The sequence below is a fragment of the Danio rerio genome, chromosome 20 (genome assembly GCF_049306965.1).
Source record: "Danio rerio strain Tuebingen ecotype United States chromosome 20, GRCz12tu, whole genome shotgun sequence".
Classification (NCBI taxonomy): Eukaryota; Metazoa; Chordata; class Actinopteri; order Cypriniformes; family Danionidae; genus Danio; species Danio rerio.
The window spans coordinates 18,176,422-18,203,885 of NC_133195.1; the positions used below are offsets into that span (position 1 = coordinate 18,176,422).

Genomic DNA, 27,464 nt, shown 5'->3' on the forward strand with positions numbered 1-27,464 from the left:
CACAACTTGAGCAAGAAAGGAGTTTATTCAAGATTTTTGTCCCAAAGTAATCAACATAATATTTTCATTGATTCATGCAGAAAAAACCCCACTGGATAATCATCAATATTGATTGAATTTAGTCAGTAAAAAACAGAAACATTCAATGTTCATTGTTCTGATTGGCCTGCTTTTCACACTCACAGGATTTTTATGACAATGAGGAAGCAATGGTGTTTTGGCTCTCAATATGTAATTTCCATGAACTGAACTCTTATTTTTTTAGCTATGCCAAGATATATCCAGATATTCATTCTACAGCACCTTTAATGTTTTAAGGTAAATATAGAGAAATAAAAATAACTATGATAACAGCAGAAAAAGATCACATTACATCACAAGTCCAAATCAAACACCTGAAAAAAAAAAACAGTTTTTGTTAAGGATTTTTTTTTCTTTAGTTTTTTTTTTCCATTCTCCATCTGTAACATGTACTCACACATAAAAAATGTCCTTTACTATTCCTTAAACGATTCCTCCACCAGCTGTCAAAAAATCTGGTCACATGTATGGCTGTTAATCTGAATGATGATCAACCTCAGCTCTAAATGCTCCAGATGGTGTTGACATAAACAACTGAAGAGATGACCTTTTAATAAGGACGTTATGATTGTCCCTCCAGACATTTATCAACACTCTCTTCAGTTGGATTTTCACATTGTGCTTCCTGAACTTGTTCATTCCCGACCGTTTCTTGCGTTCTTAGCCTTTTGCTTCAGGGTTATTTTTTATTGTTCAAGTGATCATATCTGTTTGTACATTTTTAAAGCTTCCATTGCTTTTGAATCACTTCTCTTGTCAATCATTGACTTCTTTCGACAGATAAATCACTCAAAACCCTTTTACTCACAGCTGTCTTCATCCATCCATCAACCAAAATTAATATATTTTTTTAAAGACAGCAACAGTCACTTTTGCAGTTACTGACTCACAAAACGTACGCTCATTGATTTTAGCATGTAAATTAGCATGAAAATATGTTCTGTGTAAAGATACTGGATGAAAATTAGGAGTTGTTACTCCGTGTGAACACTGCTGCAAATCGTCACCTTGGAATAAGGTTCTATCTGCATTCTGAATGATTTTGAAATATTGAGCTTTCGAAGTTTTTGCATTCCATAGCAAACAGTATGTGTGTAACATTTTTTTTTTTTAAATAAAAAGTCATAAAATGTCAACCATTTTTAAAAAACATCCCATCATGTAAATAAGTTGACATTTAATAAGAATATGTCAATAACTCTATTTTGACAAAAATGTCAGATAGAACCTTATAATTCTAAGGAAAACATGTCTAATATCACTGTAAACCCAGGCCTGTAGCCAGCCTGGTGAAAGGGATGGTTCTTTTTTTCCCAAAAAAATGGACTTTTCTTCATTTATATGCCTCATATTCTATTTAATTACTGATTTAAATTGATTTAGATTTAAATACTGCATTTCAGTGACATTTTAAGCACTTTTTAAAACTGGATTAGCTTTTTGGATGGTCAGCATAAACACACTTTTTGATGTACCAAAAACATTTAGTGAGAATTTAAAATAAAGAAATATAAAAAATATGATAATTTAAAATATGATAATGATAAAATATGATTTTTAAATAAACTAATTTATTTTATCCTATATCATTAGAAAAAAAGAGAATCTGTTCATGTTTTTAAAAAAAAAAAAAAACTTGCCTATTGACATTTATTAGGCAAATAACAAACTGGCCAGCACATTCAACTTTCCTCAGTCACAATTTGACATTTGAATAATACAACACTTAAAACATAATAATAATAATAATAATAATAATAATAATAATAATAATAATAATAATAATAATAATAATAATAATGTTGAGCTTCACGATTTTTGTAGTCTCTCTTGTAATAAAGTCCATCTGAAAATTTATGGATAACAACAATAGCCTAGACGGGATTCAAATAATCCTAATATGGGTTATTATTTGTTTTAAGAGAGAGATTTAGAATAAAAGTTACTAGTAAAATGTTTTATCTATTTAAAAACAATACAGTAGAGAAATATAACTTCCCTTACATCATCAGATTGTATACTTTCTTGCACAGCTTTATATTGGACTATATTGGACTTTATATTGAGCAACAGCCAACAGAGGATTCGGCTTGGTCTTAAAGTCTTTTTCAATGGATTATTTCACTATTTAGGATGGTGTATCAGTCAAAATAGGACAAATAAGCTCATATATGGGACAAATTCTGGACCTTTGGCAGGGAGGTATGGGTCTTTTGCACCACTCGAACCCCGTCTGGCTATGGGCCTAAAGCCCCAGTTACTAAGTTTTGTTAAGCTCATAATAAAGCTTTAACAACATTGTATAAAATATATTAAGTCTATCAAAAGGCATAATTACCCCCCTTACAGTATTCACTAATGATCGAGTATCCAGCACTTTTCAATAAAGAATTTTATATTGTTACAAAGACAATCCCAAATCTTTGTATGCAACTATTAAATCAATATTAGAACGAATTATTTACTATGAAATCCATTCTCCAAAAAATACAGCCAGTATCTCCACACACAACAGAAATGTAATGATGTTTCCAAAGTAGTAATCTCTAAATCTTTCTATAGCCAATTTTAATAGTCAAAGTACTGATGTACTACATTTTTTTTTCAAATGGGGTAAAAAACACCCTGAACCCTATTATGTGGTTCTTCTTGAATCTATTTAGATAACGAAGTAGACAGGGTCTTCTTGTTCTGTTTTTCAAGCTTCGCTGGTGATCTTCCAGCATCCCCTTGCACTGCTTTCCCCTGAAAATGTGTCTGCATTAGCACTACACCTTTATGTGATCCAATAGGAGATGAGAGAGAACTGAATCCCAGCACACCCTCCTGTTCCTGGCCTTCTGTTTGGAACTGTATTGGCTGATTAGCGGCTACAGCGGCTCCATTAACCAAGTACATTGCCTGCTGTCCTTGACGCTGTGAAATCTTTCCGTCTTGAAGAATCAAACCTTCCATCCCGTGGTTCCCGTTTATTACAAACAAACCCTGAGTGGGACTCTCAACGAATGAAATGTTTGGCATTTGCTCTTCCACAAAGTAGAATAGAGGCTGCTGTTCGACATAAACCGTTTGGCTTGCTGTTGGTAGTGTTGCAAATGTATTAACCGTCTCGACTTTGGTTACAGAGCTTTGTTGTACCTGCTGTGGTGCTGTTTTTTCTTTAGTAACCTGGATGGTGCTAGTGCTGACAGAACTCTCAGATTTGTAGCTGGTTTCAACCGATTTGACAACTTGTTCAGTTTTGGTAGGAGGTAAAGAAGGCTTTGGAGGATTGCATATTTCGGCTAATGTAAGAAACTTTGAACCCAGGTTGTTCAGGAACTCCAGGTCATCATCAGACTCAAGGATGCTGCAACATCCAAGGGAGCCAGCAGGGGATCCTTGACCAACATACTCATAAACCAGAAGACCGTCTGCCAGAGGAGGGTTGGCTGCAGCACTACTTGCTTTCTGTTTTGAAAAATCAAATAAAAAACATCATTTATTTAGAGTGATGTCATTTTAAACCTTTATAATGTTTTGTTGAACACAAAACTGTACATCTTCAAAGAATAAATATTCAAAGAATATATCTTCAAATATCTAAATATTTAATTTGAATGAAAATAAATAAGACTGAGGCTGTCAAATTGTACGTCAATTAATATCTTAAAATATGGTAAAAGTGGTATTTGCTTCAGTAACAAATTATATATTTGTGGGTGTGAAGACTAAAATTCTGACAGCACGGTGGTGCAGTGGGTAGCACAATCGTCTCACAGCAAAAAGGTCGCTGGTTCAAGCCCCAGCTGGGTCAGTTAGCATTTCTGTGTGGAGTTTGCATGTTCTCTCAGTGTTTGCGTGGGTTTTCTACTGAGTGCTCTGGTTTCCCCCACAAGTCAAAAAAAAAAAAGTGCTATAGGTGAATTGGGTTTGCTAAATTGTCTGTAGTGTATGTGTGTGTGTGTAATGATGTTTCCAAGTGATGGGTTGCAGCTGGAAGGGCATCTACTGCGTGAAACTTGCTGGATAAGTTGGTGGTTTATTACGCTGCATGTGGCGACCCCAAATTAATAAAGGGACTAAGCCGAAAAGAAAATGAATGAAGACTGAAATTCCAGTTGTAAGAGGCTAAATTATCATATGCATTTGTTTATATGACAAAACATGTCTTTTTGACTCAAGAAGGTCCATACTGAGGCCCCGTTTACACTAGTGCGTTTTAGTTTTAAAACGGCGTTGTAGAATGAAAACGATCCGCGTCCACTCTCGCGTTTTACCCAGCGTTTCTGAACAGCTCTCCGTCCACACCAAAACGCTGAAAACGCACATCACGTGACCACACAGACACTCTCGGGCAAGCGCTCCAGCATTTCTACCCAGATGAGAGCTCTGCTTGTCGGACTGCTAATCAAGCATCTCCCGCTGGATCTAATCTCACTAAATTTGCTAAACGTGATATTTCATTCATGTTGTTGTCTTTATCTAACGACATAGGCCAATTCCCTGACTTTGGTCATTGAAATCTATTAAGTTACTTGTTCACGGGTAACATGTTTTGGTTAAGCGCAAAGATAAGTTAATGATTAATCCAGGTACATTGACTGATCGCTTGCCTTTATTTCCTACAATGTATAAACTTATTGTATGTTATACTTTTATAATTATCGATTATTAAAACTGATATTCAGCAAAAGAGAGGGTGCGTTTCGTATTTTCACTGAAATTGAAAGGAGGCAGTTGTTATAGGCTCCGTTTTGTTATAAATATCCACACAGTGAAGATGACGCTCATATATGCAGCACGGCGCCTCAACATTTCTGCTGTCTGTTAAGTTGCTAATATTAAAAAGAAAATAGGCAGTTCCTTAAATCATGTTTACATTTTATTGTTGAGAAAGTGAAACAACGTAGCCAAGGTGATGTGAATGAAGTTATAAAGTACACTGTTCCCTTTGAAAATTTACCTGTGTCCTCGGTATGTTTTCCATATCAAACTGAAAAGGGGGAGACTGCAGCCTTAATCAAACTTGCGAAATCTTAACTTACAAGAAGAGGATGCGAGACTGAACTGTGTGTGGGCTACTTAATATTGAGGAAAAGCCCCAATCAGATAGGCGAACGTTTGCAGCCCCGCCTCCGTTTTCAGATGTCTCCGTCTTTCCCCATCCACACTGAGACGGAGCAGCAGCGTTTTAGAATGAAAACGGCCTCTCCAGTGTTTTCAAAAAGCTCCGTTTTCGGCGCTCGAGAACTCCGGCGTAGTGTGGACGGATGGCGTAACCGTAGCAAAACTTATGCGTTTTCAAACTAAAACGCACTAGTGTAAACGGGGCCTGAGTACAAAGGCAGAAACTGATAAGATCAGGGCCTGTTGTGTGGACTTTGGGGGTTTTATGGTGTGGTCACATGTTGATTGGTCAGTTTGAATGTCTTGAATGGCTTTAGTCACATGGTCAAGAAAGATACAAAATAGGTGGTAAACTCAAGCTCTGTTTTCTTTTCCTGCCCTCTCTTTTCCTGGCCTGCTTCTCTCCTGCTCTGCTCCTATCCTTCTCTGTAGTCTATCTTCTCTGACTCTACTGCAATCAGGCTTTTGGGCCTGCTCTCTTTGTCTCTCTCTCCCTCCCTCCGTGTCTCTCCTTCTACCTCTGGTAACTTTAATTTTACATTTAAGTTGGGTACAGTTGGTGACCGTCCCTCCGTGATCTCCCAGAAATATTAAAACTGTTCTTACACAGTCGTTGCATTATGATGATCTTTGAGCCAGTGTGGCTGTCAAATGTTTACAACAAATCATTGATTTAGTGAGTTCGTTTTGAAAAACTGACTGGTTTCATCTGGATCAGCTGGTTTGCTTGGCTCACCATTATATGTAGGTGTTAGTATTTTGGAATGCATCTAAGACGTACAATTTGAAACATTTAAAACCCAACATTACATATCTGGAGCTAAAAAAAATATAAAACATTTACAAATAATTTATATCATGATGATTTGTGCACAACCACTTTTAAAGTTTGTTTAAAAAATGTTTTTTTGAGTTCTTTTAACCCTCCCCTTAAACTAAACATAACCATTTTACAGTAAAAATGTAATTAACTGTAAGGTATGAATATGATCATGTTCACCAAATCATTTAAAAGTCTGACTCAAAGTGAAGTTTATTTATAAACTAATTTCGAGAGGATCACATGCTTATGATTGCTTGCAGTTGGTTCTGCATTATTCAATTAATAATTCACCAATCAGACAATTCCTAAGCCACTGTAAATACCCTAAGTTCCATCTGACAGCCATCTTTGTTTTAAAGAATCCCCCCTTCTACCCATACTCCTCCTCATGTCCTAAATGGGTGGCACGGTGGCACGGTGGTTAGTACTTTTGCCTTGCAGCAAGAACATCACTGGTTCTAGGCCTTATGAAGCCAGCCGACATTTCTGTGTGGAGTTTGCATATTCTCTTGTGGGCACACGCAGGTTTCCCCTGAGTTCCCCGGTTTCCTCCCTCAGTCCAAAAACACGCAACTTAAGTTAATTGACTAATACAAATTGACACCATGCATGCTCCTAGTAAGTAGTTATCTCTTAAGACCAATCACTATCTATTCATTAGCTACTTTAATATTTCTGGGAGATCACGGAGGGACGGTCACCAGTTCTCGGGATCTACCTGAGCTCAAACTCCCCTCTTGCCTTGCAAACGGGAGTGAGCCCCAGGCTCGAGGATCTTATGAGCTCAGTGCTCTTTCCCGGGACAGCATGCCAATTAAGCTTTATAATCAATCATCAGCTAAGCGTGAACTCTTGAAAGAAGGATTTGACTTCTTTCATGAATGTTCCAAAATTATTTAAAATAGATGTCAAGAAAAAAAGGTCTGTTCCTCAAAAAGAATTCGTATTACTTAAGATGACTTAATTGGAGTATTGTGTAGTCGTATGGATTACTTTGATAATGTTAATGGTTGAAGTCATTTATAGCTTCACATTGCCATTTCTTATTCACTCTAAACATATTCATTCATTCATTTTCCTTCGGCTTAGTCTCTATTTTAGAAGTCACCACAGCGGAATGAACTGGCAACTATTCTACCATATGTTTTATGCAGTGGATTCCCTTCCAGTAGCAATCCAGTACTGGGAAACACCCATACACACTTATACACACCCTCATACACTACGGCCAATTTAATTTATTCAATTCAACTATAGCACATATCTTTGGATTGTGGGGGAAAGCAGAGCACCCGAAGGAAACCCATGCGAACACAGGGAGAACATGCAAACCTCCATTCAGCAGCTTTCTTACTGTGTAAAGCAACAGTGCTAACCACTGAGCCATCGTGCCTCCCCACTTTATACATATTTCAATTATTCATTCATTCATTTTCTTTTTGACTTTATCCCTTTATCGAATCTGGGGTCACCACAGTGGAATGAACTGCCAACTTATCCAGCAAATGTTTTACACAGCAGATGCCCTTCCAGCTGCAACCCATCACTGGGAAACATCCATACGCACTCATTGCACATACACTACGGACAATTTAAAGGGGTGGTCCACAATGTAATTTTAAGGCTTGGTTGTGTTTATAAGATGCAAAGCAATTTGTGCCAATGTTTCACTTGAAGGAAATCGCGTTATTTTTTCATACATCTCACTTTGATTACACACAGCTACTCAGCTAACATTAAAACGACTGTCAAATTTCCTAGTTCCTCTGAAAGGCCCGCCCTTAAGTGACTCTGATTGGTCATCGTCATAATGTGCTGCGTTTGGCGAATCGGCTCCATGTCACGCCCGTAAAAACACACGCTTTTCTGCTGTGTAAACCTCAGTCAACCTCCTGCCTGCTCTAAAATAACATCTGACAAGTTTCTGTAACAAATGAAAATGGGGTGCGGCTCCTTTAATAGCGTTTGCATGTGCTTCTATGTGTGTGTGTGTGTGTGTGTGTGTTTGTGTGTGTGTGTGTGTGTGTGTGTGTGTGTGTGTGTGTGTGTGTGTGTGTGTGTGTGTGTGAATGTGTAAACTTTCTGTAACAAGCGCACGTGCGTGGGACTTTCTTTTTCTCTGACGCTCAGATTAAGTTATTTTTCTGTAATATATTGTGACAGAAGAATAAAGCACAAGATGTGGGATGCTACCTGTTTGAGCCTGGATTTATTTTTCTGGTGCTAGCTTTGTATTTTTTTTTAACTCAACGCGTAACATGACGGCTTTCACATGTATACGGAATATGCAGGTGTAAGTAATATGAATCATCCACATATCTTTTGCGACTTCATTATCTGAGATGTGTAACGCATGGAAAAGCTGCCTGAAGACAATCAGTGCAGCCAGTCGCGCGCGCGCACACACATGAGACACGGACGTGTTGGTGGAGTGTGTGTGTTAACAGCAGTTTGACTGATAAATATGAGTTTTTAGCTAAATCGTTTGCACGCAAAGCAGCATTACCCATTGTTTACATCGATGCTACAGCATACCGTTAACGCTAGACACTGTACATGTCATGATCAATTTTAACTAATAAAACACTTACTGGTTGTACCTCCTTCTGCTTTGAGGAGATTTTAGCCCAATCCAGCACTGAACTGGGAGAGATTCTGGAGCTGTTTTGTCAAATCATGCTTGCTATGTATTTTATAATTCACTGGAACATAATTAATATTGAACTGTAAGCACTTCTGTGTTTGTGTCGTGTCCTCTGGAAGCCTAAATACAAAAACAGACGAAGCTCTGTGGAAATAGCAGCGTTTAGACGCATTTTTAGCTTCATCTCTGCTATAACGTTATAGCGCCTCTGGCCACGGGCCTTACCTGCTCAGTTTGGATGCGCAGTAACAAACTTTTTTGATCTCACAGGGGGCGGAAGTATTTTTTGTAGTTCCCAAAATTCGTTCATTGTAGGCTTGGTTAAGCTAACTATGTAAAAAACCCAAGGTCTCCCTTTGCATTGAACTTAGAAATTTTTACATTCAGAGATGTTGTTTATGTTCACACAGCTACATTACACATCAACTAAAATTTAAAATATGAAATCATAGTGGACCACCCCTTTAAGCTTACGCAATTGACCTATAGCACATGTCTTTGGACTATGGCGGAAAACGGAGCACCTGGAGAACATGTAAACTTCACACAGAAAAGCCAACTGACCCAGCTGAGGCTCGAACCAGCGTCTTTCATTCTGTGATTGTGCTACCTACTGCACCACCGTGACGCCCTATTTTAATTATGAATTAACTTAAATATGAATAAGCTGCTATATAATTAATTCCATACCTGAGAGAAGTATTCATTCAGAAAGACATCTCCTAATGCCATGTCCCCATAAATGTCTTGCTTTTCTTGAATGAATGATGCAGAATAGAGAGCACTGTTGCGGTGGTTGGCCGTTGAAATTGTGTTTTCTCTGTACCAAATCCGGCCATCAGATTCTGTTAACCCATCATTGTTTATGTCCTGGTTGAGCATTCTGGAGTCATTAGCAACACTTGTTTGAAAGTGCATTTTGGATACAGTGTTGGAAACCTGAAGCAGCTGCTTTTGGTCTATTGTAGCAGCAAGACCACTGAGAGCAGGAATCTCCTGTAGGACGAAAAACAAAATTTTACATTATAAAACCGGCGTGTTTAAACCATTCCTACTGACCTACACAGTGTAGTTCAACCATAATTAAACATACCTAAACCAGCTAATCAAGCTCTTCACTCTCACTAGTGTGCATTCCAAACATTTCCCCTCACCTCTTTTAAACTCAAAAAGATTTAAAGGTTACCTTTTCTAGGCTGTTCAGCCTTATCTACTTAACAATGCTCATCAGTGATTACGTTTACATGGACATTAGTAATCAAATTATTTGCCTTAATCTGATTAAGAGAATAACATGATTAGGATGTTTACATGAGTTTCATGATCCTGTTTTACATGTTATAACACATAAATTCAATTAACGCAGTTGCATCACTAAGCTATCCAAGTTATCTCCTGAGTTTTGTGTAATTTCAGGTGTTTCATTTTTAATTTGTTGACTTTAACTGCAGTTTGTCACTTTCAATTTCATTATGGAACATTTCATGTATGTTCCTTATGACAATTAAGATATTGAATGCAAGTATGAACTGCTGGAAGAGTGTTGCTTTAAAGGAATTTGATACTGCATGCCAAATGGAAAAAACCTTCCACATTTTATGATGCAGGTGTATGTGGTTCTTCACTGACACAATAGGTGCAGAGAATAGTGTCAAACAGCCGTGTATACACAGACTACCCTGTTGAAAATGCGGCAAAAATCCAACACGATGGTAATAGTTTAATTACATGTCTATACTGCACTTCAATAATGCAATTAAAGTCGACATACTCCACATGTCTTAATTCAATTTCTGTTTAGTTCAAGTATGACTTTAGATTAAGGTAATCAAAAATTGTGTACATGGTAGACCCTATAATCAGACTATTGTCTTAATCGTATTAAAATTACATTATTGGTGTCCATGTAAACATAGTGTCACAAAGACTGATATTGCCAGATATACACAGAGTATTGTTCCATTATGTTTTTATTCATGTAAACAATTTTAATTAAATGAGACCAACTGAGGGAAATTATGTGTAATATAACTCACTATAAAGTTAGATAATGCTATTTTTTATTAAAAATTAACAGGTTATGAAAAATATGAGTATTCGCATAATAAATGGTAAGCAAACTGGGTTTGCCTTTTTTCTGTTTAAAAAAATTATCCAAATTGTTTTGTTGATCTGACATAATTTGATCCTTTGTTTTTATGAATGTTCACATTTGCATTCAGCAACTACTCACAATGAACGACAGTCTATCAGAAATCATGCTGCAGAAAAATACTGCATGTCATGTGACAACCAAAGCACATCACTGGATAAACTAAGGTCTTCTTTTTCCAACAAAAAATGTGAATGTTGGTCTTAAAAAAACAGTGGCAGGGAAATAAACACAAATATCATGTTGGCATTTGGCAACATCATGCGGTAGAGGGTTAAGAATGCAGTATAGGTTATATTTGATAAATGAGAGTGTTCCCATTGTAAAGGGTAAGTAAACTGTATTTGCCTTTTTTTTCTGATAAAAAAAAAAAAATCATCCAAATTGTCCAAATCAAAAACTATGAAAGAAATCTGAACCATTTTGTGATCCACCAAACCACTAGTAAATTAAGAGCCAAAACATTTTTTTATTTTTTTATTTTAAAATGACATGGACCATGTCACACTTTGAGCTACACTTCATTGTAGAAATGTAGGAATCAAAAAGATGGTGAGAGAACAGTGGGATGAAGGGGAAGGAATGTAAGAAGATAAACAGTGAACAGGTAGGTAGGTTGATCGGGCGTCCTTTGATGATGCCCAGTCTTTGTAACATTTTGGTAGAGTGACTGGACCCCCCGATTTAACCTCGGAGGGAAGAGAGGGTTAAAAGGATTGTTAATGGAAAGCAAGAAAAATGAGGGAGGGAGGGTGGGTTCAAGAGAATGAGAAGAACAGTGCTAGAGGGCTAGTCTGCCTTAAATACGTTTTAGGGAGTAGGTGATTGGTTAAGGAGAGGAAGAGAGGCTTGGTTCCACTGCCAAACCTTTGTTAACAAGTTAACTCCAGTTATAAAACAAATTTGCACCTGCAAAAAAAACTTGCTCTCATAATTCTTTGTGCAGAGCTATTTTTTTTTTTTTTTGGTTCCTCTATTACTTTGAAGTTCTCACACTAAAGGGTTAACCCTTTGAATGGACTAAATCATAGAAATGAGCCCTTTGCAATAAAATATGACCCTGAAACTTCTAGTCAAACTGGTTTGGCAAAAATATGTAGGGTGTTGGCCTTTCATGAACAGTACTGGACACCCTTGTTTAAAGTCAGTGTCCAGTCCAATCAGGTTATAATTATTTACTTTTTTTTTTTTTTACCTTGTCCTCCCCTATGCCTTCAGTGTGATATGGAATAAGATATTCTTTAGCGTCAAATGGCAAATCTGTGAACTCATTCACGGTCCCACACTGGCAGAAGAGCAGAAGGAACGGTACCACTAAAAATGCAAAGAACACAAAGTATGTATGATAATCTTAATCCTGGGACAGCCTGTTTAAATGTTTTGGGTGATTGGATAACTCACGCAAGAGTAGAGCTGCGCCGCTGAGGAACAAGCCGAGAGCTGGCTTTCCTATTTTGAGTGGGACGCTGCGCTGTGCAGCAAGCCTCGGCCCGCATGAGCTTTTTTCCTCACAGCTGCACACCTCAACCTCAAACTTTTGGTTGTCTGGACAAGCCAAACCTTGAGCATCCGTGATCTTCACTGTCAGCTCATAAATGCCAGGCCACAAAGTCTCCTGTGTATGAAAACTCACTGTGGTTCCTGTGAATAAGACAAAAGAACAGAAGTCCTATCAATTCTATTGGAGTTTGTGTGGTTTTAAGACAATAAACCTTCTTTATCTGTACCGTTTATTGGCACCATCTGCCATTTTCCGACACTCTCCTCTTCTATCAGAGCAAATTGGAAAGGTGTGGCGTTTGGATCGGCGTCCTCATCGAAAGCTGTGACATTTACCACTTTATTGTTATCACAAGTTTGATGATAGCAGCTGGTCAGTGTGGGGCAGTGGTCATTGGTATCCTCCACCTTTAATGCTATTGTGCCGGTAGCGGTTTTAGCTGGCACATCTAAAATGTGAAAGAAAATATGTAGGTATTAATTAAGGAAACTTTCCAACTTAGTCAATGCGATAAGGCCTTGTTGTTTGTGCATTTTAATACGAAAGTGAATATCTTAAAAGGCACCTATTAATATTATAATCACTTTTAAAGGGATTTAAACACAGCTGTGTGGCAACAGTCTCTGAATATAACCAGTTTCTAATCATGAAAATTCATTCATTCTATTTTTTTAATTACACTTGATCAGAACAGTCTGCAGAAACACTTTGATAATTAATAATAATAATAATAATTCCTTACATTATATATATTTATATATTTTCTGGGCACTCAAAGCGCTTTACACACAATGGGGGAAATCTCCTCATCCACCACCAGTGTGCAGCATCCACCTGGATGACGCGACGGCAGCCATTTTGCACCAGACCGCACACCACACACCAGCTGATTGGTGGAGAGGAGACAGCGATGAAGCCAATTGGAATATGGGGATGGTTAGGAGGCCATGATGGACAAAGGCCAGTGGGCAGATTTGGCCTGGATGGACCTACACAGACCGCAGGTTGGGCGCCCCCTGCTGGCCTCACTAACACCACTTCCGGCAGCAACCTAGCTTTCCCATGTGGTCTCCCATCCAGGTACTGACCGGGCGCAGCCCTGCTTAGCTTCAGTGGGCGACCATGTGAGAGTTGCAGAGAGCTAGCTGCCGGCCATTCTCCTTTTGTACATGTCATCAGAGGTGGAAAGCCCGGCCCAATTGTGATGATCTTTCCCTCATTAGCATAGGTTAGTCTTGTTTTTGAATCTGCCACTTTGCTGACACCTAGGTATTTTTAGCTCCTCCTTTTTTGAAGATGCCTGACAGCACAATCTCATTTGAATTTAAAGCAACGGTCATCAAAATGGCACAATTGGGATCAAAGCCTAAGAGAGGGATCTGGATACAGACCTGGTGCAGTGCAATCTGTGCTGCATCCAATGCTTTTTAATGCGCTCACCTAACCCCACCCCTAACCCTACCTGAGTGCATTGTGTCTGACGTTGCATCCCTAAGTGATGCAATCTCAGCTTGCATCACAAAGGCTGAATCCAGATACTATTGAAGCCTAAAAGGGAGAGTTTCTAAGAGTTATAAAACATTAATAGTGGAGTATTTTAAGCTGAATCTTCACCTACACACTCTAGGGACATCAGAGACTTTTACATGTTGTAAAAATAGGTCCTGTTTAAATGATTGTTAGGTCCTCTTTAAGTAATTATTCTACGAAACATTTACTTTGAAACTTTATTATTTATTACTTTTACTCTCAGAAATGCAGTGACTGACTGTTTGATAAGTACAGCATCACTGGTTGGCTCTATTAGCTTTTTTTTTTTTACTGAAATAATATTGCAGCGACAAAAGTTTCAATAAATAATAAATATTTAAAGGAGAATATTAACATTCTTACCAACATATTTACCACACATTCGTTATTTTAAAAAGACATTTTTGAAAGATTTATGCATCTAGGTTTTCTCTTTCTCTTTTAAATGTCCAAATTTTGCTCCCTGACAGATTGAATTAATTTCAGTGATGAATGAAACCAATGAAAAATGATGATGCTTGCCTTGAGTCATGCAGATAATCTTTGCAAAGTAGGTTCCATTGACCAAAAACTTTGATTCTCTGTCTGGAGCCTTTGTCAGCTTAATCTCAGCAGTTTCCTCATCAATGGTTATCCAGTTATCGGGGTCGTGACCTTTGGCATACCTGAGTATTTAATCAATGGTCAAAAATAATGATATGACTATAGCTGACTAATGATTTTTGGGTACATAAATGGTAATAATGAAATCATTAAAAAACAATCACAGAAATCAATGGTAAAAACAAACTAAATCTACATGTTTCTATATTTAAAATGCAAAATAAAACTAACTAGAAAAGTACAGTTCATAGACAAACTTTATGGTGGCTTGAGAAAACCCAGTCTGAAAGCTTGAAGTAGTTTTTAAGAAGACTGAAACAGTTAAACTATATATAGGTTAGCATGTTTCTAGTATGGATTGGCATAATAAGGTGTTGCTAGGCGGATGCTAGAGTGTTCTGAGTGTTTGCTAGGCGGATGCTAGAGTGTTCTGAGTGTTTGCTAGGCGGATGCTAGAGTGTTCTGAGTGTTTGCTAGGCGGATGCTAGAGTGTTCTGAGTGTTTGCTAGGCAGTTGCTAAGATGTTACTAGGTGGTTGCTTGGGTGTTCTGAGTGTTTGCTTGGCAGTTGCTAAGGTGTTGCTAGGTGGTTGCTAAGGTGTTGCTAGGACGTTGCTAAGGTGTTGTTAGGTGGTTGCTAAGATGTTGACAGGCAGTTTCTAAGGGGTTGCTAGGGTGTTTTGACTGGTTGTTAAGGTGTTGCTAGGTGGTTGCTATGGTGTTCTGAATGGTTGCTAGTCGGTTACTAAGGTAATGTTAGGGGGTTGCAAGTTGTTGTTATGCAGTTGCTAGGGTGTTCTGAGTAGTTGCTAAGGTGTTGCTAGGATGTTTTATGTAGTTGTTAAGATGTTAATAGGTGGTTGCAAGGGTATTTTGAGTAGTTGCTAGGCAGTTGCTAAGATGTTTCTATGGTGTTCTGGGTGGTTGCTAAGGTGTTGCTAGGAGGTTGCAAGTTGTTTCTTTGCGGTTGCTAGGGTGTTCTAAGTAGTTGCTAAGGCATTGCGACGGTGTTTTACGTGATTGCTAAGATGTTGATAGGTGGTTGCTAGGGTGTCCTGAATGGTTACTAGGTGATTGCTAAGGTGGTGCTATAGTGTTCTGGGTGGTTGCTATTTGGTTACTAAGGTGTTGCTAGGTGGTTGCTAGGGTGTACTGAGTGGTTGCTATTCAGTTGCTAAGTTGTTGGTAGGTGGTTACTAAGGTGTTGTTAGGACGTTGTTAAAGTGTTGCTTGATTGTTGCTATGTGGTTGCTATGGTGTTCTGATTGTTTGCTAGGTGGTTGCTAAGGTGTCGCTAGGCTGTTGCTAAGGTGTTGCTGGACGGTTGCTATGGTGTTCTGATTAGTTGTTAGGTGGTTGCTAGGGTGTTCTAGGTTGTTTCTAAGTTGTTGTTAGATGGTTTCTAGGGTGTTCTGAGTGTTGCTATGGTTTTGCTAGGTGGTTGCTCGGGTGTTCTGATTGGTTGCTAGGCGGTTGCTAAGGCGTTGCTAGGTGGTTGCTATGTTTTGTTAAAGTGTTGCTAGGCAGTTACTAAGGTGTTCTAGGTCGTTGCTAAGGTGTTCTGAGTAGTTGCTAGGCAGTTGCTAACATAAATTAGCATAGTTCTAATATGAATTAGCATGTTGCTAGTATTTTTATAGTATGAACTAGCATATTGCTAGTATGATTAGTATGTTTCTAGAATAATTAGTATATTGTTAGCATGATTTGGTATGTTGTTAGTATGTCCAATGTAAAGTCAATGGCAGTTTTTTATAATGGAAGTCTATACAGTTGCTAGGGTGCCGTAAGTGGTTGCTAGGGTGTGGCTAGTAAGTTGAAAGGTTATCAGTGATTGGCAGATTGGTAGTCTGAGTTAAATAAGCCCAACCTTAAGTCTGTATGACAATCTGGCACAAAGTTACGAGGGCACAAATTTTTGTTCCAATGTTAAGTCAATGGGACTTTTCAGAATTTTCCTGGTCAGTTTTTGGAAAATCATAAGTCGGATAAGTTAAAAAAAGATATTGCTACTTAATTAGTTTAGGGGTCTGGAGTTTGGTGGTTGTAGTATGAACACTCTAAGAGGAGATGCGTTCTTAAAATAGTCTAAGAAAAAGAGGAAGAAGAAGACAAATGAAGAAGAAGAGGTTTATGTAATATAACAGTCTGTTGGCTTTCTCAAGCCAACATAATAATGTATACAACTAGCAGTAGTATACTACTGATATGATCTTTACCTTGGTTCAATGCTTACCTCACATTTTCAGCTGGTTCTCCAGTGTCTCCATCTAAAGCAGCAAAGGTGCCCAACACCACAGGGAAATCTTCATTTGGATCCTCTGACACTGGGAAGTCTTTCACAGAAGGTGAGAAGCCAGGCCCGTCAGGTAGGTTGTTTACACTGATCTTAACCGGGTAACCTTTCCCAGCTGGTTTTTTATCAGGATCGCTTACAGGTTTGCCAGAAGGACTAGTTCCAGGTTTTGTTCCTGGTTTTGGCCCTGGTTTTGGCCCTGGCTTGACACCAAGTGAAGGACCAGGCTTGGCTCCAGGATTAACTCCAGGCTTAAGCCCAACATCTCCACCTGCATCCATTCCGGCACCCAAATCCACTCCAGCATCCAGTCCAGCATCTAATCCAGCATCTAGTCCAGCATCTAGTCCAGCATCCAGTTCAGCATCTAGTCCTGCATCTAGTCCAGCACCTAAATCCAATCCTGCACCAAGTCCAGCATTCGGCCCAGCATCCAGTCCAGCATCTAACCCTAAACCTAACCCTACTCCTAATCCAACTCCCAAACCGGCTCCCACCCCAGCCCCTGCTCCGGCACCTGCTCCACCCTTGTCCAGATTGACGTCCAGCTCTAAAGCACTTCCGTTTATAAAAGGAGCTACATTTGATATAACCAAATTGAGGTCCAGCTCTTTGACCTTTTCAAAATCAACAGGCTTCAGGAAAGTAGACAGGCATGGGGAAAAAGATAAAACGGGTATAAATCAGATTGTATAATTTTAAGTATTTAAACAGTAACAGGAAATTCCAAAATTGCCTCAGGCTCTTTAACATAAAATGAAACACACACACACATATTAAATAGCTTACTCAAAACGAAAAAATCTGTCAAGATTTACTCACCCCTCATTTTTCACAAACCTGTTTGAGTTTTTTTCTTCTGTTGAACACAAAAGCAGCTATTTTAAAAAAAATGGTGGCAGCTGGTACCCACTGACTTCCATAGTATTATTTTCCCCTATTATGGAAGTCAATGGGTCCCATCAACCAGCTTACTTCCATATATCTTATTTTGTGTTTAACAAAGAAAGAAACTCATAAAGATTTAAAACCATATGAAGAAGAATAAATGATGAACAATGGGATGAACTATCACTTTAATATACTGCACTTTTAACAGTAGGCATGTAGTGTAAAAGTTGATAACAGCCTTGTCTTACTACTTGAATAAATTTAAACATGTGAGAATGTTTATAACCTTTGTTTTAAAAAAAATTCATAACTGAAAATAATTGGACACTTTAAGGGCTGTTAGTTAACATTAGTCATAGCATTTACTAAAATAAACTAACAATGATCAATTTGCTGTAATCTCTCCTAATAGTTGTTAATAACAATACAACCATGTTCTATTACATTACTACATTATCCAAATTAAAAGGCATATTTGTTCATTTTAGCTATAATGAATGCTTTAGGTGTATTTTTCATGCAGAGTTAGCTAATGCTAACAAATGACACATTGTAAAGTGTTACTGTTTTAAATGATATATTTTCTCTCTGCCTATTTATGTAATATTTTAAACACACACACACACACACACACACACACACACACACACACACACACACACACACACACACACACACACACACACACACACACACACACACACACACATACACACACAGTTGAAGTCAGAATTATTAGCCCCCTTGAATTATTAGCCCCGTTTATTTCTGTTTAACAGAGAGATTATTTTAACACATTTCTAAACATAATAGTTTTAATAACTCATTTCTAATAACTGTTTTATTTTATCTTTGTCATGATGACAGTAAATAATATTTGACTAGATAATTTTCAAGACACTTCTGTACAGCTAAAGTGACATTTAAAGGCTTAACTAGGTTAATTAGTTTAACCTGGCAGATTAGAGTAATTAGGCAAGTTATTGTATAATGATGGTTTGTTCTGTGGACAGTCAGACATTTTTTAAGGGGTGTACTTATATATGCTAAGTATAATGTATGTGTATATATTTGAAGTTAAAGTCAGAATTATTAGCCTTATTTGTTTTATTTCAGCTATATAAGCAGTTTTTAATTTTTAATAAAACATTTTAAGGACAAAACTAATAGCCCCTTTAATTTTTTCCCTAATAGTCTACAGAACCAACTATTGAATAAAAAAGTAATTAAATAAACAGGGGGGTTAATAAATTAGGGAGGCTAATGATTCTGACTTAAACTCCGTATACACACATACAGTACTCAGCATATATAAGTATACCCGTCACAAATCAAAACGCATTGCCTATATTCATTGAGAAATGGATACAAATATTAATTTTCAAAGTGTGATGTACTCAGTTATGATTCACTGTATATTGAGTTCGTATTGGTTTATGTTTTTTAAAGTATTTATTACTTACTCGAAGTATCCTTTTTTAAATATCACATACTGTAAATCATCATACATTTTACAAGCTTACGCATTAAAAAAAAGCAAAAATTTATAGGACAAATGACTGTATTGAGCCCTGAACAAGTGTTATTATATAAAAGACTGTATTTTTATTAAACAAAACATTTACCTTGATGAGTTTTAGAATTCCCTCGTTGGTTTTAGGGTCTGTTTCAATGGAGAAGAGATTGTCTTCATTTCCTTTCAGAATGTCAAACACTGCCAGCCAGTTATCAGTGAATTTCAGATCTTTGTCCTGGGCTTTAATTCTCATGACAACCACATCAACCACACCTTCATCAACACTGCCTGAATACTAATAGAGGAAAAACAAAAGCTATTAAATACAAAACCTTAAAAATGCAACAACTTCCATTTGTTAGTTCTTACCTCTTCTTTCTCAAGAGTGGGAACATTGTCATTTATGTCCAGAATATTAATATGCACTGTGCCTGTTCCTGTGTTGCCAGATGGATGTCCGTCCATATCAACTCCCTGAACTATTAAAGTATATTTATCATGTCTCTGTAAAAAAAATGTCCAGAAACCTGAATTTAAACTATCATGTTGCATTTTACATGAACCTGCAAATATCATGGGATATTTTTATCCGTTTAATGTTACCTCTCGATCCAGGATTTTCTCCTTCACATAGACATTCCCAGTTGCTCTATCGATGGAGAACATATTTCCTGATTCTGCAGGGGATTGTTTTATTATACTGTATGCTATTTTGGAATTGATTGTGCCCTCCTCGTCTGCATCAGTAGCTCTTATCTGCATAACAGGTGTTCCTGTAATTTCATAATAATGTTGAGATAATATGCAGCTGCTTGCTGTTATCTATTAAAATATATATACTTTTTTTAATTTTATGCAAATTTACCGCATATTAATTAGTATCATCTGTTAATGGAGAATGGTTGTTTCCCCAACCTAAAATTTCCCTTTATATCTCACAATCCTTAACTTCGAACTCGTACATAAGAATTTCGACTTTTCTAATCTGCATTTCTGACTTTTTCCAGATATAAATCAAATAATAAATCAATTTTATACAAAAAATATGAATAAAAGTATTAATTGTGATATAAACTTAAAGCGCTGATATATTCATTCAATTTCAAAAACAGAATTGACAGATGCTAAACTCAAAAAAAAAAAAAAAAAACTTAAAGCTCAAAAAATAACATGACATGGAAACACAGACATAAGTTTCAACTTCAATATATTCATTTGTAAGTTTCAAGATATTCATATCAATTTAGACAAATTACATGTCAGAATAGTTATTTTTTATTTTAATTATGTGGTGGAGAATCTGTCATAATTCAGAGAGCAGAAAAATAATAAATAAATGAACCCACCAATCTTGCTGCTTTCTTTCACAGATCCACTTTGCTCTCTGAATATCGGAAAGTTATCATTCTGATCCTCAACTTTAATCTTAAGCATAATGTTTTCTTCAGCTATTGATCCGTTACGATATTTAGCAATGCCAGTCAGCTGCACAAAAGAAAAATGTTTCTCAGTAATTAATTTTTTCAGTCAATTGTCATTTCGGTAGCTTTGACTATCCCAAACACGGGACACAACTCACGTTGTATGAAGATGTTTTTTCTCTGTCTAGCAGACCTGTGACTTTGACATAACCATTCTCAGGATTGATAACAAACAAATTATAGGGTAGCTTGTTGGCACCATGACCTGTTAATCCATATTCCACCACCTGCCAGTTAATATCTTTATCAGAGCGAATCTAGAAAAGAGCAAGACAATATTACAAGAAAAAAACATGAAAACATGCACTTTTTGTTTAGGAAAAGTACTAAAAATCTATTTCTTTATTTAACATTTAAACTTAGACTACGTTAATCAATTACCAATTGAATTTATGAAAACACATGACAGCACAATGATTTTAATGAGCCTAAAGATCGCATGAACCATTTTTTGTCACTGGTGTTACCAACTTTTTTTTTTTTTTTTTTTTTGTCCAATTATACTTTATTTCAGCATATTTAGCATAGATACAGAAAAACAATTATCAACAACTAGGCCATTATGATTAATTTATTTTAATCATTTTTTTCTATTAGTTTTTTATGTAATTTACATCATATACCATATTTCACTGTTACATTTTTAATGGTAGAATGATAGTTTTGACCTCAAAAACACCTTTTATGGTGTTAAAACAATCATTGTCACATTTATGACCCCCCCCCCCCCCCCACCAAGAAAAAAGAGAGTAGGCTAATTGTTCAAACTCTGTTTCGTTTTAAAATAAATAGAAAATGTATTTATTGTAGCTAAATGTCAATGTAGCTAAACCTGAAGATTTTTTTATGTGTAATATGCTGTTAAGTCTAAAAAACAGAAGAATGTACGTTAATGTAGAATGACCCTCAAAGCGTCCTATTTTAAAGCTAATTTCGCAGGCAGAATCTCCATGCGTTGTGCATCATTCTCAGTCATCCACGCTGGTAAATCTTGACAAATTCGAGAGTTAAAATATATTGAACAATGGCTCGTTGCAGTTAGCTAAATTACTTACCGGTGTATGGAATTGTATATTCTTAAAAATTAGAGTAAATTTTCGCCTCACATGAAGTTTATGTTCCTCGAGTGAAAACCCAATGGCCTGAAGGCTTATATGTGGAATTTACTAAACCGCGATTCAATTTCAAGACAACGTATAAGGTAAGTAACAATTTCCATTACCCTTTCATCGATTTCTATTCTCAGTTTGTTAAAGAAGCTTATATTTATATACAGTTGAAGTCAGAATTATTAGTCCCCCTGAATTATTAGAACCATTTATTTTTTCCCAATTTTCTGTTTAATGAAGTGAAGATTTTTTAATACATTTCTAAACATAATAGTTTTGATAACTCATTTCTAATAAATGATTTCTTATATCTTTGCCATAATTACAGTAAATAATTCAAGACACTTCTATGCAGCTAAACTAATATTTAAAGGCTTAACTAGGTTAATTAGTTTAACTAGGTAGATAAGGGTAATTAGGCAACCTATTGAATAAAGATGGTTTGTTCTGTAGACTATCGGAAAAATATATAGCTTAAAAGGGCTAATAATTTTGACCTTAAAATGGCTTTGTAAAAACTACTTTTATTCTAGCCGAAATAAAACAAATAAGATTTTCTCCAGAAGAAAAAAATATTATTATACATGCTGTAAAAATGTCCTTGCTCTGTTAAACATCATTTGATTTCATTCAAAGCGGGGCTAATAATTCTGACTTCAACCATATAGTGTGGCAGTAGGTAGTGCTGTCGTCTTACAGCAAGAAGGTCGCTGAGTCGCTGGTTCGAACCTCGGCTTAGTTGGCGTTTCTGTGTGGAGTTTGCATGTTCTCCCTGCCTTCGTGTGGGTTTCCACCGCAGTCCAAAGACATGCAGTACAGGTAAATTGGGAATTGGGTAGGCTAATTTGTCTGTAGTGTATGAGTGTGTGTGTGAATGTTTCCCAGAGATAGATTGCGGCTGGAAGGGCATCCGCTGCGTAAAAACTTGCTGGATAAGTTGGCAGTTCATTCCGCTGTAGCGACCCCGGATTAATAAAGGGACTAAGCCAACAAGAGAATGAATGAATGAATGAATGAATATATATATATATATATATATATATATATATATATATATATATATATATATATATATATATATATATATATATATATATATACATACATACGCACGCACGCACGCACGCACGCACGCACGCACGCACGCACGCACGCACACACACACACACACACACACACACACACACACACACACACACACACACACACACACAAAGTAAGGATTAAATAATAAAACTTGCTCTAATTCAAATATAAATGCTAACAGCTTTGGTTTTTGCTGAGTCTCAGATATGGAGCTGCATATAGGATGAATTTATGAAACAGGTGAAATATGCAGCTTATAGAAGAACCAGTGCGTCCAGATCTCGTGTTTTTCAGATGATTGCACAAACAAGGAAAGACTATCAGGGCCACCCATATGCAAAATATGCTTTTTAGTGAGGCCAACATCCAGCAAACACCGACCCAGACATACATGCTGAGTTTTCATGTTTTATGGGGACTTCTAATAGAAGATTTTTTTCTTCTTCGGACAATATAATTCTGTCCTCTTAGCTCAAGTCTAGCCCTAATCCGGACCCTCACAGAAAACATTTAAAAAATATAAAATAATTCAGCATGATTTATGTGGCGTTTTCCTGATGGAATCCAAAAGAATGTTCCTACAAAGTCTAAAATGACCGGCATTGCTTGTGGGAACATACCAACAAAGTGACAAAAACCAGGCAGCAGGTGTTCAGTCGCACATAAAATACTTATGCTTACTTTTGCCACATATTCCTCTTTTGTGTAGTCTACATTCTCATAAAGTCTTGTTGGTGGAAGAATCCACTCTCGCTTCTTCCGATGAGATCTGATGTTGGCTTTTGATCCCTAAAAAAAAACAAAAAAATTTATATATATTTTTTATACATTTACAACGTTTAGCATTGACATTGAAAAACATGATCAGTTATTCATTCTATCATATCTACCCCACAATCATTTATTTTATATGTTCTTTGGGCTATTACGAGAAACTACTTAAGATAAAATGAACAAAACAAACAACCAATATAGAAATCTGAAATGAATTGATGTATGCAAATTACATATATGACAGGTTTATGTTTAAATTTTACATTTATAAAGTACACATATTATTATATTATTAGTGTGTGTGTGGCTATTTATGAACACTTAAAAAATTATAGCTATTATATTGGAGTGTTTCATATAAGTGAAAGTGTGCATTTTTTTGCAACACTTAGAAATAAATATTGCGTTAATGATATATTTTATATGTAAAATCCAAATACGAACATGTTTGACATACTGCATAAATAATTTCCTTATATTACCACATATCAATTTTTTTATGAGGGATAGGGCTGGGCGATTAATCAAAAAGTAATCAAAATTGACATTTAGAACCAATAATCGATCAAAATTTTACAAGTTATTTATTTGTACTTTTTATAATAAAACAGTCACTGATTGTTTTAGACACTGTGAGTTTTATTTTCAGTTGTTCAAATTTGATATTCAATAAACAATCAAAGATAGTAGATAGTGTATGTTTTCTTCAGTCATTTTAAAATCAAGTAATGCACCCTTCATTCAAAAATCTCTCACTTGAATAATGTGAGCATATTTACTGTACACAATTTGTTGGTGAACTGTGAAGGCAATAAATAAATAAATAAATAAATAAATAAATAAATAAATAAATAAATAAAATAATCGTTCATTAATTGCAATTGAGTTACAATGTTCAATTAATCGAAATAAATCAACCAAATTGCCCAGCCCTAATGTGGAAAGACTTCTTGTAGCTCAAATAGTACAACATAGATATCAATGCCAAGTTTAACCTGATTAAACATTTTCCTTCAATGCAATTTCAGCCACATAATTAGTAATATATTTATGTTATATTATGTATATTTATGTAGTTTAACATATATATACTAAAATAGAAATACTTAAATATACTAAAAAAAAACACCCCTACAATTACTTTTGTCAGACACTGCCATTTCAGATCCTGGAGCCTAATGAGGTTAATCACTTATCTTTGATTTAAGGAGATAATCAAAATGTACAAGTGTTTGGAGGTGGTCTAAAGTGTGTAGCCATAAAAACAAAGGTAATATGGAATAACTGCATTATTAGGTGCCGTTTTAGTGACCTTCATGACAAGTCACGCCAATTCTATCTACACTGTAAACAGTTTATGTTTGGCCTCTGTTGAGGGTTAAGAAAAATAGATCAAAATACTATTTATTTATGTGCATAAATGCATACAATAATGATTTATTGCAGCACTAGTGCATACCATGTGAACATTACCCTTTTACACTTTCTCTCTGTGTTTGTAAATACTTTTGGAAATTATTTTTGAGCATTACAGCACACAAGACATGCCAGTAGTATTTGTACACAGAAGTGAATATACATTAATTGAAAAAAAAAAAAACATCCTTAAATGTGACGTGATCTGAATGCCTATAAAGTAACTAAATCCTTCTGTTTTACAGTAAACTAAACTAGAACATGTTGTTCCACATACACAGAGGTGCCTCTATCTACATGTCTGCAGTAAGAACCTGCAGGTTTTAACTTGAGACTATGCTACCCACAGGCACTTTTCATATCAGCTATGATAGCTCGTCTACAGTACGTCTCCCTGCCAAGGATTAAGATGACATTAGGCCTTACCAATTAAGGACTATGACACTCATTTTCATACGCACTATGCTTTTAATTGCTTGTGCTTAACATTTAATTGTCTTTTCAGAACTGATCTGAACAAGTCTATAAATTTAACACTACAAAATGTTACATATAAAAGCTTTTTATTTTTATAATTATTATTTATTAAAAACATTTTAAGTTTTAAGAGTTAGTTTGACCAACTGTAGCAAATATGTGAAGTTATAGTATGTTATTAATAAATAGTGCTTAGTCATCATTACCTGTAAAAATATAATTTAGAACAAACACAATATGGCGGAATATGCAATATATTTGATGCCCTAACACCAATTGGTTCTGTCACTTACCACAATCCTGAACATCAGCAAGACCAAAAGTATTTGTCCAAGCCAAACAGGAGACATGACTGCTGTGGTTTTAAAACTGCAAGCAGTCAGTCCTTGTTTCTTACGTCTTCTCTCGTCCTTCACTTTCAGCCGTGACCTGTTGATCAGAGCTGTGCTTGTGTAGAAGGTTTGAGGAGAGGGTTGGAAATGGGGGGGGGGGGGGGGGGGGGGAGGTTTCTAATCACTTTTGGGTGGGGCCTTTGAAACAACATTTTCTCTTGAACACCTCCCAAACTTGAGAGCGTTTCTGTTGTAAAGGAGCCCCCTTCCATCTCTTTCCCAACTTACTGTGTATGAAGTTCACAATCAGTTTTGTTTTATGTGAAAGAAGCACATAAAACATTTATACTAAAATCTAAAGTTTTAGTGGCAGCTGTATGTAAGGTTTTACAGGTGTGCATGAGCATAAAAAGGGTCATTTTGGATTAAAAAATAATAATTTTAGTGGCAGTGTGAATGACAAGACTGAAATTAGTAACACTCAGTGCATGTACATGCAAATGATGCCTTTAGGTTATGTACAGAAACAAAGTGAAGCCGTGAATTGCTCACTTTTGACATGCTCCACCTTTGTGTACTCAACATTCAAGCCTTGTTGGTGAAAAATATTTTCAGAAAATAAAGTTGTACACTGTTTATTTTTGGGACAAATATATATATATATATATATATATATATATATATATATATATATATATATATATATATATATATATATATATATATATATATATATATATATATATATATATATTGGACTTTAAAATAACTTAAAATTAAAATAACTTAAAAAACTAATTTTAGATAATAAAGTTGTGGTACAAATATTCTATTCCACAGTGAAAACTGAATGAGAGATATGTTTCACTTTCTCATAAAAATGAAAGATGCGCTTAATTTCATTTAAATTTCAATTCAATTCATGTTTTTTTTCTGTAGCGTTTTACAATGTAGATTGTGTCAAAGCAGCTTAACATAGAAGTTATAGTAAATTGATACTGTGTCGGTCCAGTATTCAGAGGTAAAATTCAGGTAATTCATTCATTCCTTTATTTATTCATTCATTAATTTTCTACCGCTTTTCCGGGGCTGGGCCACGGGGACAGCAGTCTTAGGAGAGAACCCCAGACTTCCCTCTCCCCAGACACTTCCTCCAGCTCCTTAGGGGGATCCCGAGGTGTTCCCAGGCCAGTTGAGAGACATAGTCCCTCCAGCATGTCCTAAGTCTTCCCCGAGGCCTCCTCCTGGTGGGACATGCCTGGAACACCTCCCTAGGTAGGTGTCCCGGAGGCATTCGAAACAGATGTCAGAGCCACCTCAGCTGACTTCTCTCAATGTGGAGGAGCAACGGCTATACTCTGAGCTCCTCCCGAGTGTCAGAGCTCCTCACCCTATCTATAACGCCCCATTCACACGGGGCTTCAGCGTCAATGATTGACTAAAGGCATGTCTGAAGTTGGAGCTAAAACGATCGTCATAGAAGAGTCAGCCATTAAAATTCAGTCAGATTTAGGCCACTGTCTAGCTGGTGTATTTGCATACAGCGATCTGATTGAGCTATTCCCAACTTCTGCAGCGAGCAACTCCTCTGAAGCAGCGCTGATGAATCCACAATGCAGTTCGGCAATGCCTGACGTCACCCAT

At 36.5% G+C, this 27,464-nt stretch overlaps 1 protein-coding gene across 2 annotated transcripts; it reads right to left on the minus strand.

The window, feature by feature from the left end:
- Nucleotides 1-2,640: 2,640 nt before the first annotated feature.
- si:ch73-74h11.1 lies at nucleotides 2,641-25,914 on the minus strand. 2 transcript variants are annotated; one of them, XM_017352716.4, is made up of 14 exons: nucleotides 25,782-25,914; nucleotides 23,503-23,610; nucleotides 20,725-20,883; nucleotides 20,492-20,630; nucleotides 19,749-19,918; nucleotides 19,515-19,649; nucleotides 19,255-19,440; nucleotides 16,679-17,373; nucleotides 14,363-14,505; nucleotides 12,537-12,758; nucleotides 12,211-12,450; nucleotides 12,005-12,123; nucleotides 9,348-9,653; nucleotides 2,641-3,531 (listed from the first exon to the last, which is right to left on the minus strand). In XM_017352716.4, the coding sequence occupies exons 1-14, from the start codon at nucleotides 25,836-25,838 to the stop codon at nucleotides 2,737-2,739; spliced, it is 3,474 nt and encodes a 1,157-aa protein (XP_017208205.2). In that variant the 5' UTR covers nucleotides 25,839-25,914; the 3' UTR covers nucleotides 2,641-2,736. The 2 variants fall into 2 exon arrangements, with proteins under 2 accessions (XP_017208205.2, XP_073789421.1); XM_073933320.1 differs by lacking the exons at nucleotides 20,492-20,630; nucleotides 20,725-20,883.
- Nucleotides 25,915-27,464: the final 1,550 nt, after the last annotated feature.

Coding starts and splice junctions, on each gene's coding strand:
- si:ch73-74h11.1 (XM_017352716.4), bottom strand. CDS start 25,838: ATGTCTCCTGTTTGGCTTGGACAAATACTTTTGGTCTTGCTGATGTTC. Junction 19,919..20,491: donor GAAAGAAAGCAGCAAGATTG/GTGGGTTCATTT, acceptor ATGAAATTACAG/GAACACCTGTTATGCAGATA. Junction 3,532..9,347: donor TGAATGAATACTTCTCTCAG/GTATGGAATTAA, acceptor TTTTCAAAACAG/AAAGCAAGTAGTGCTGCAGC.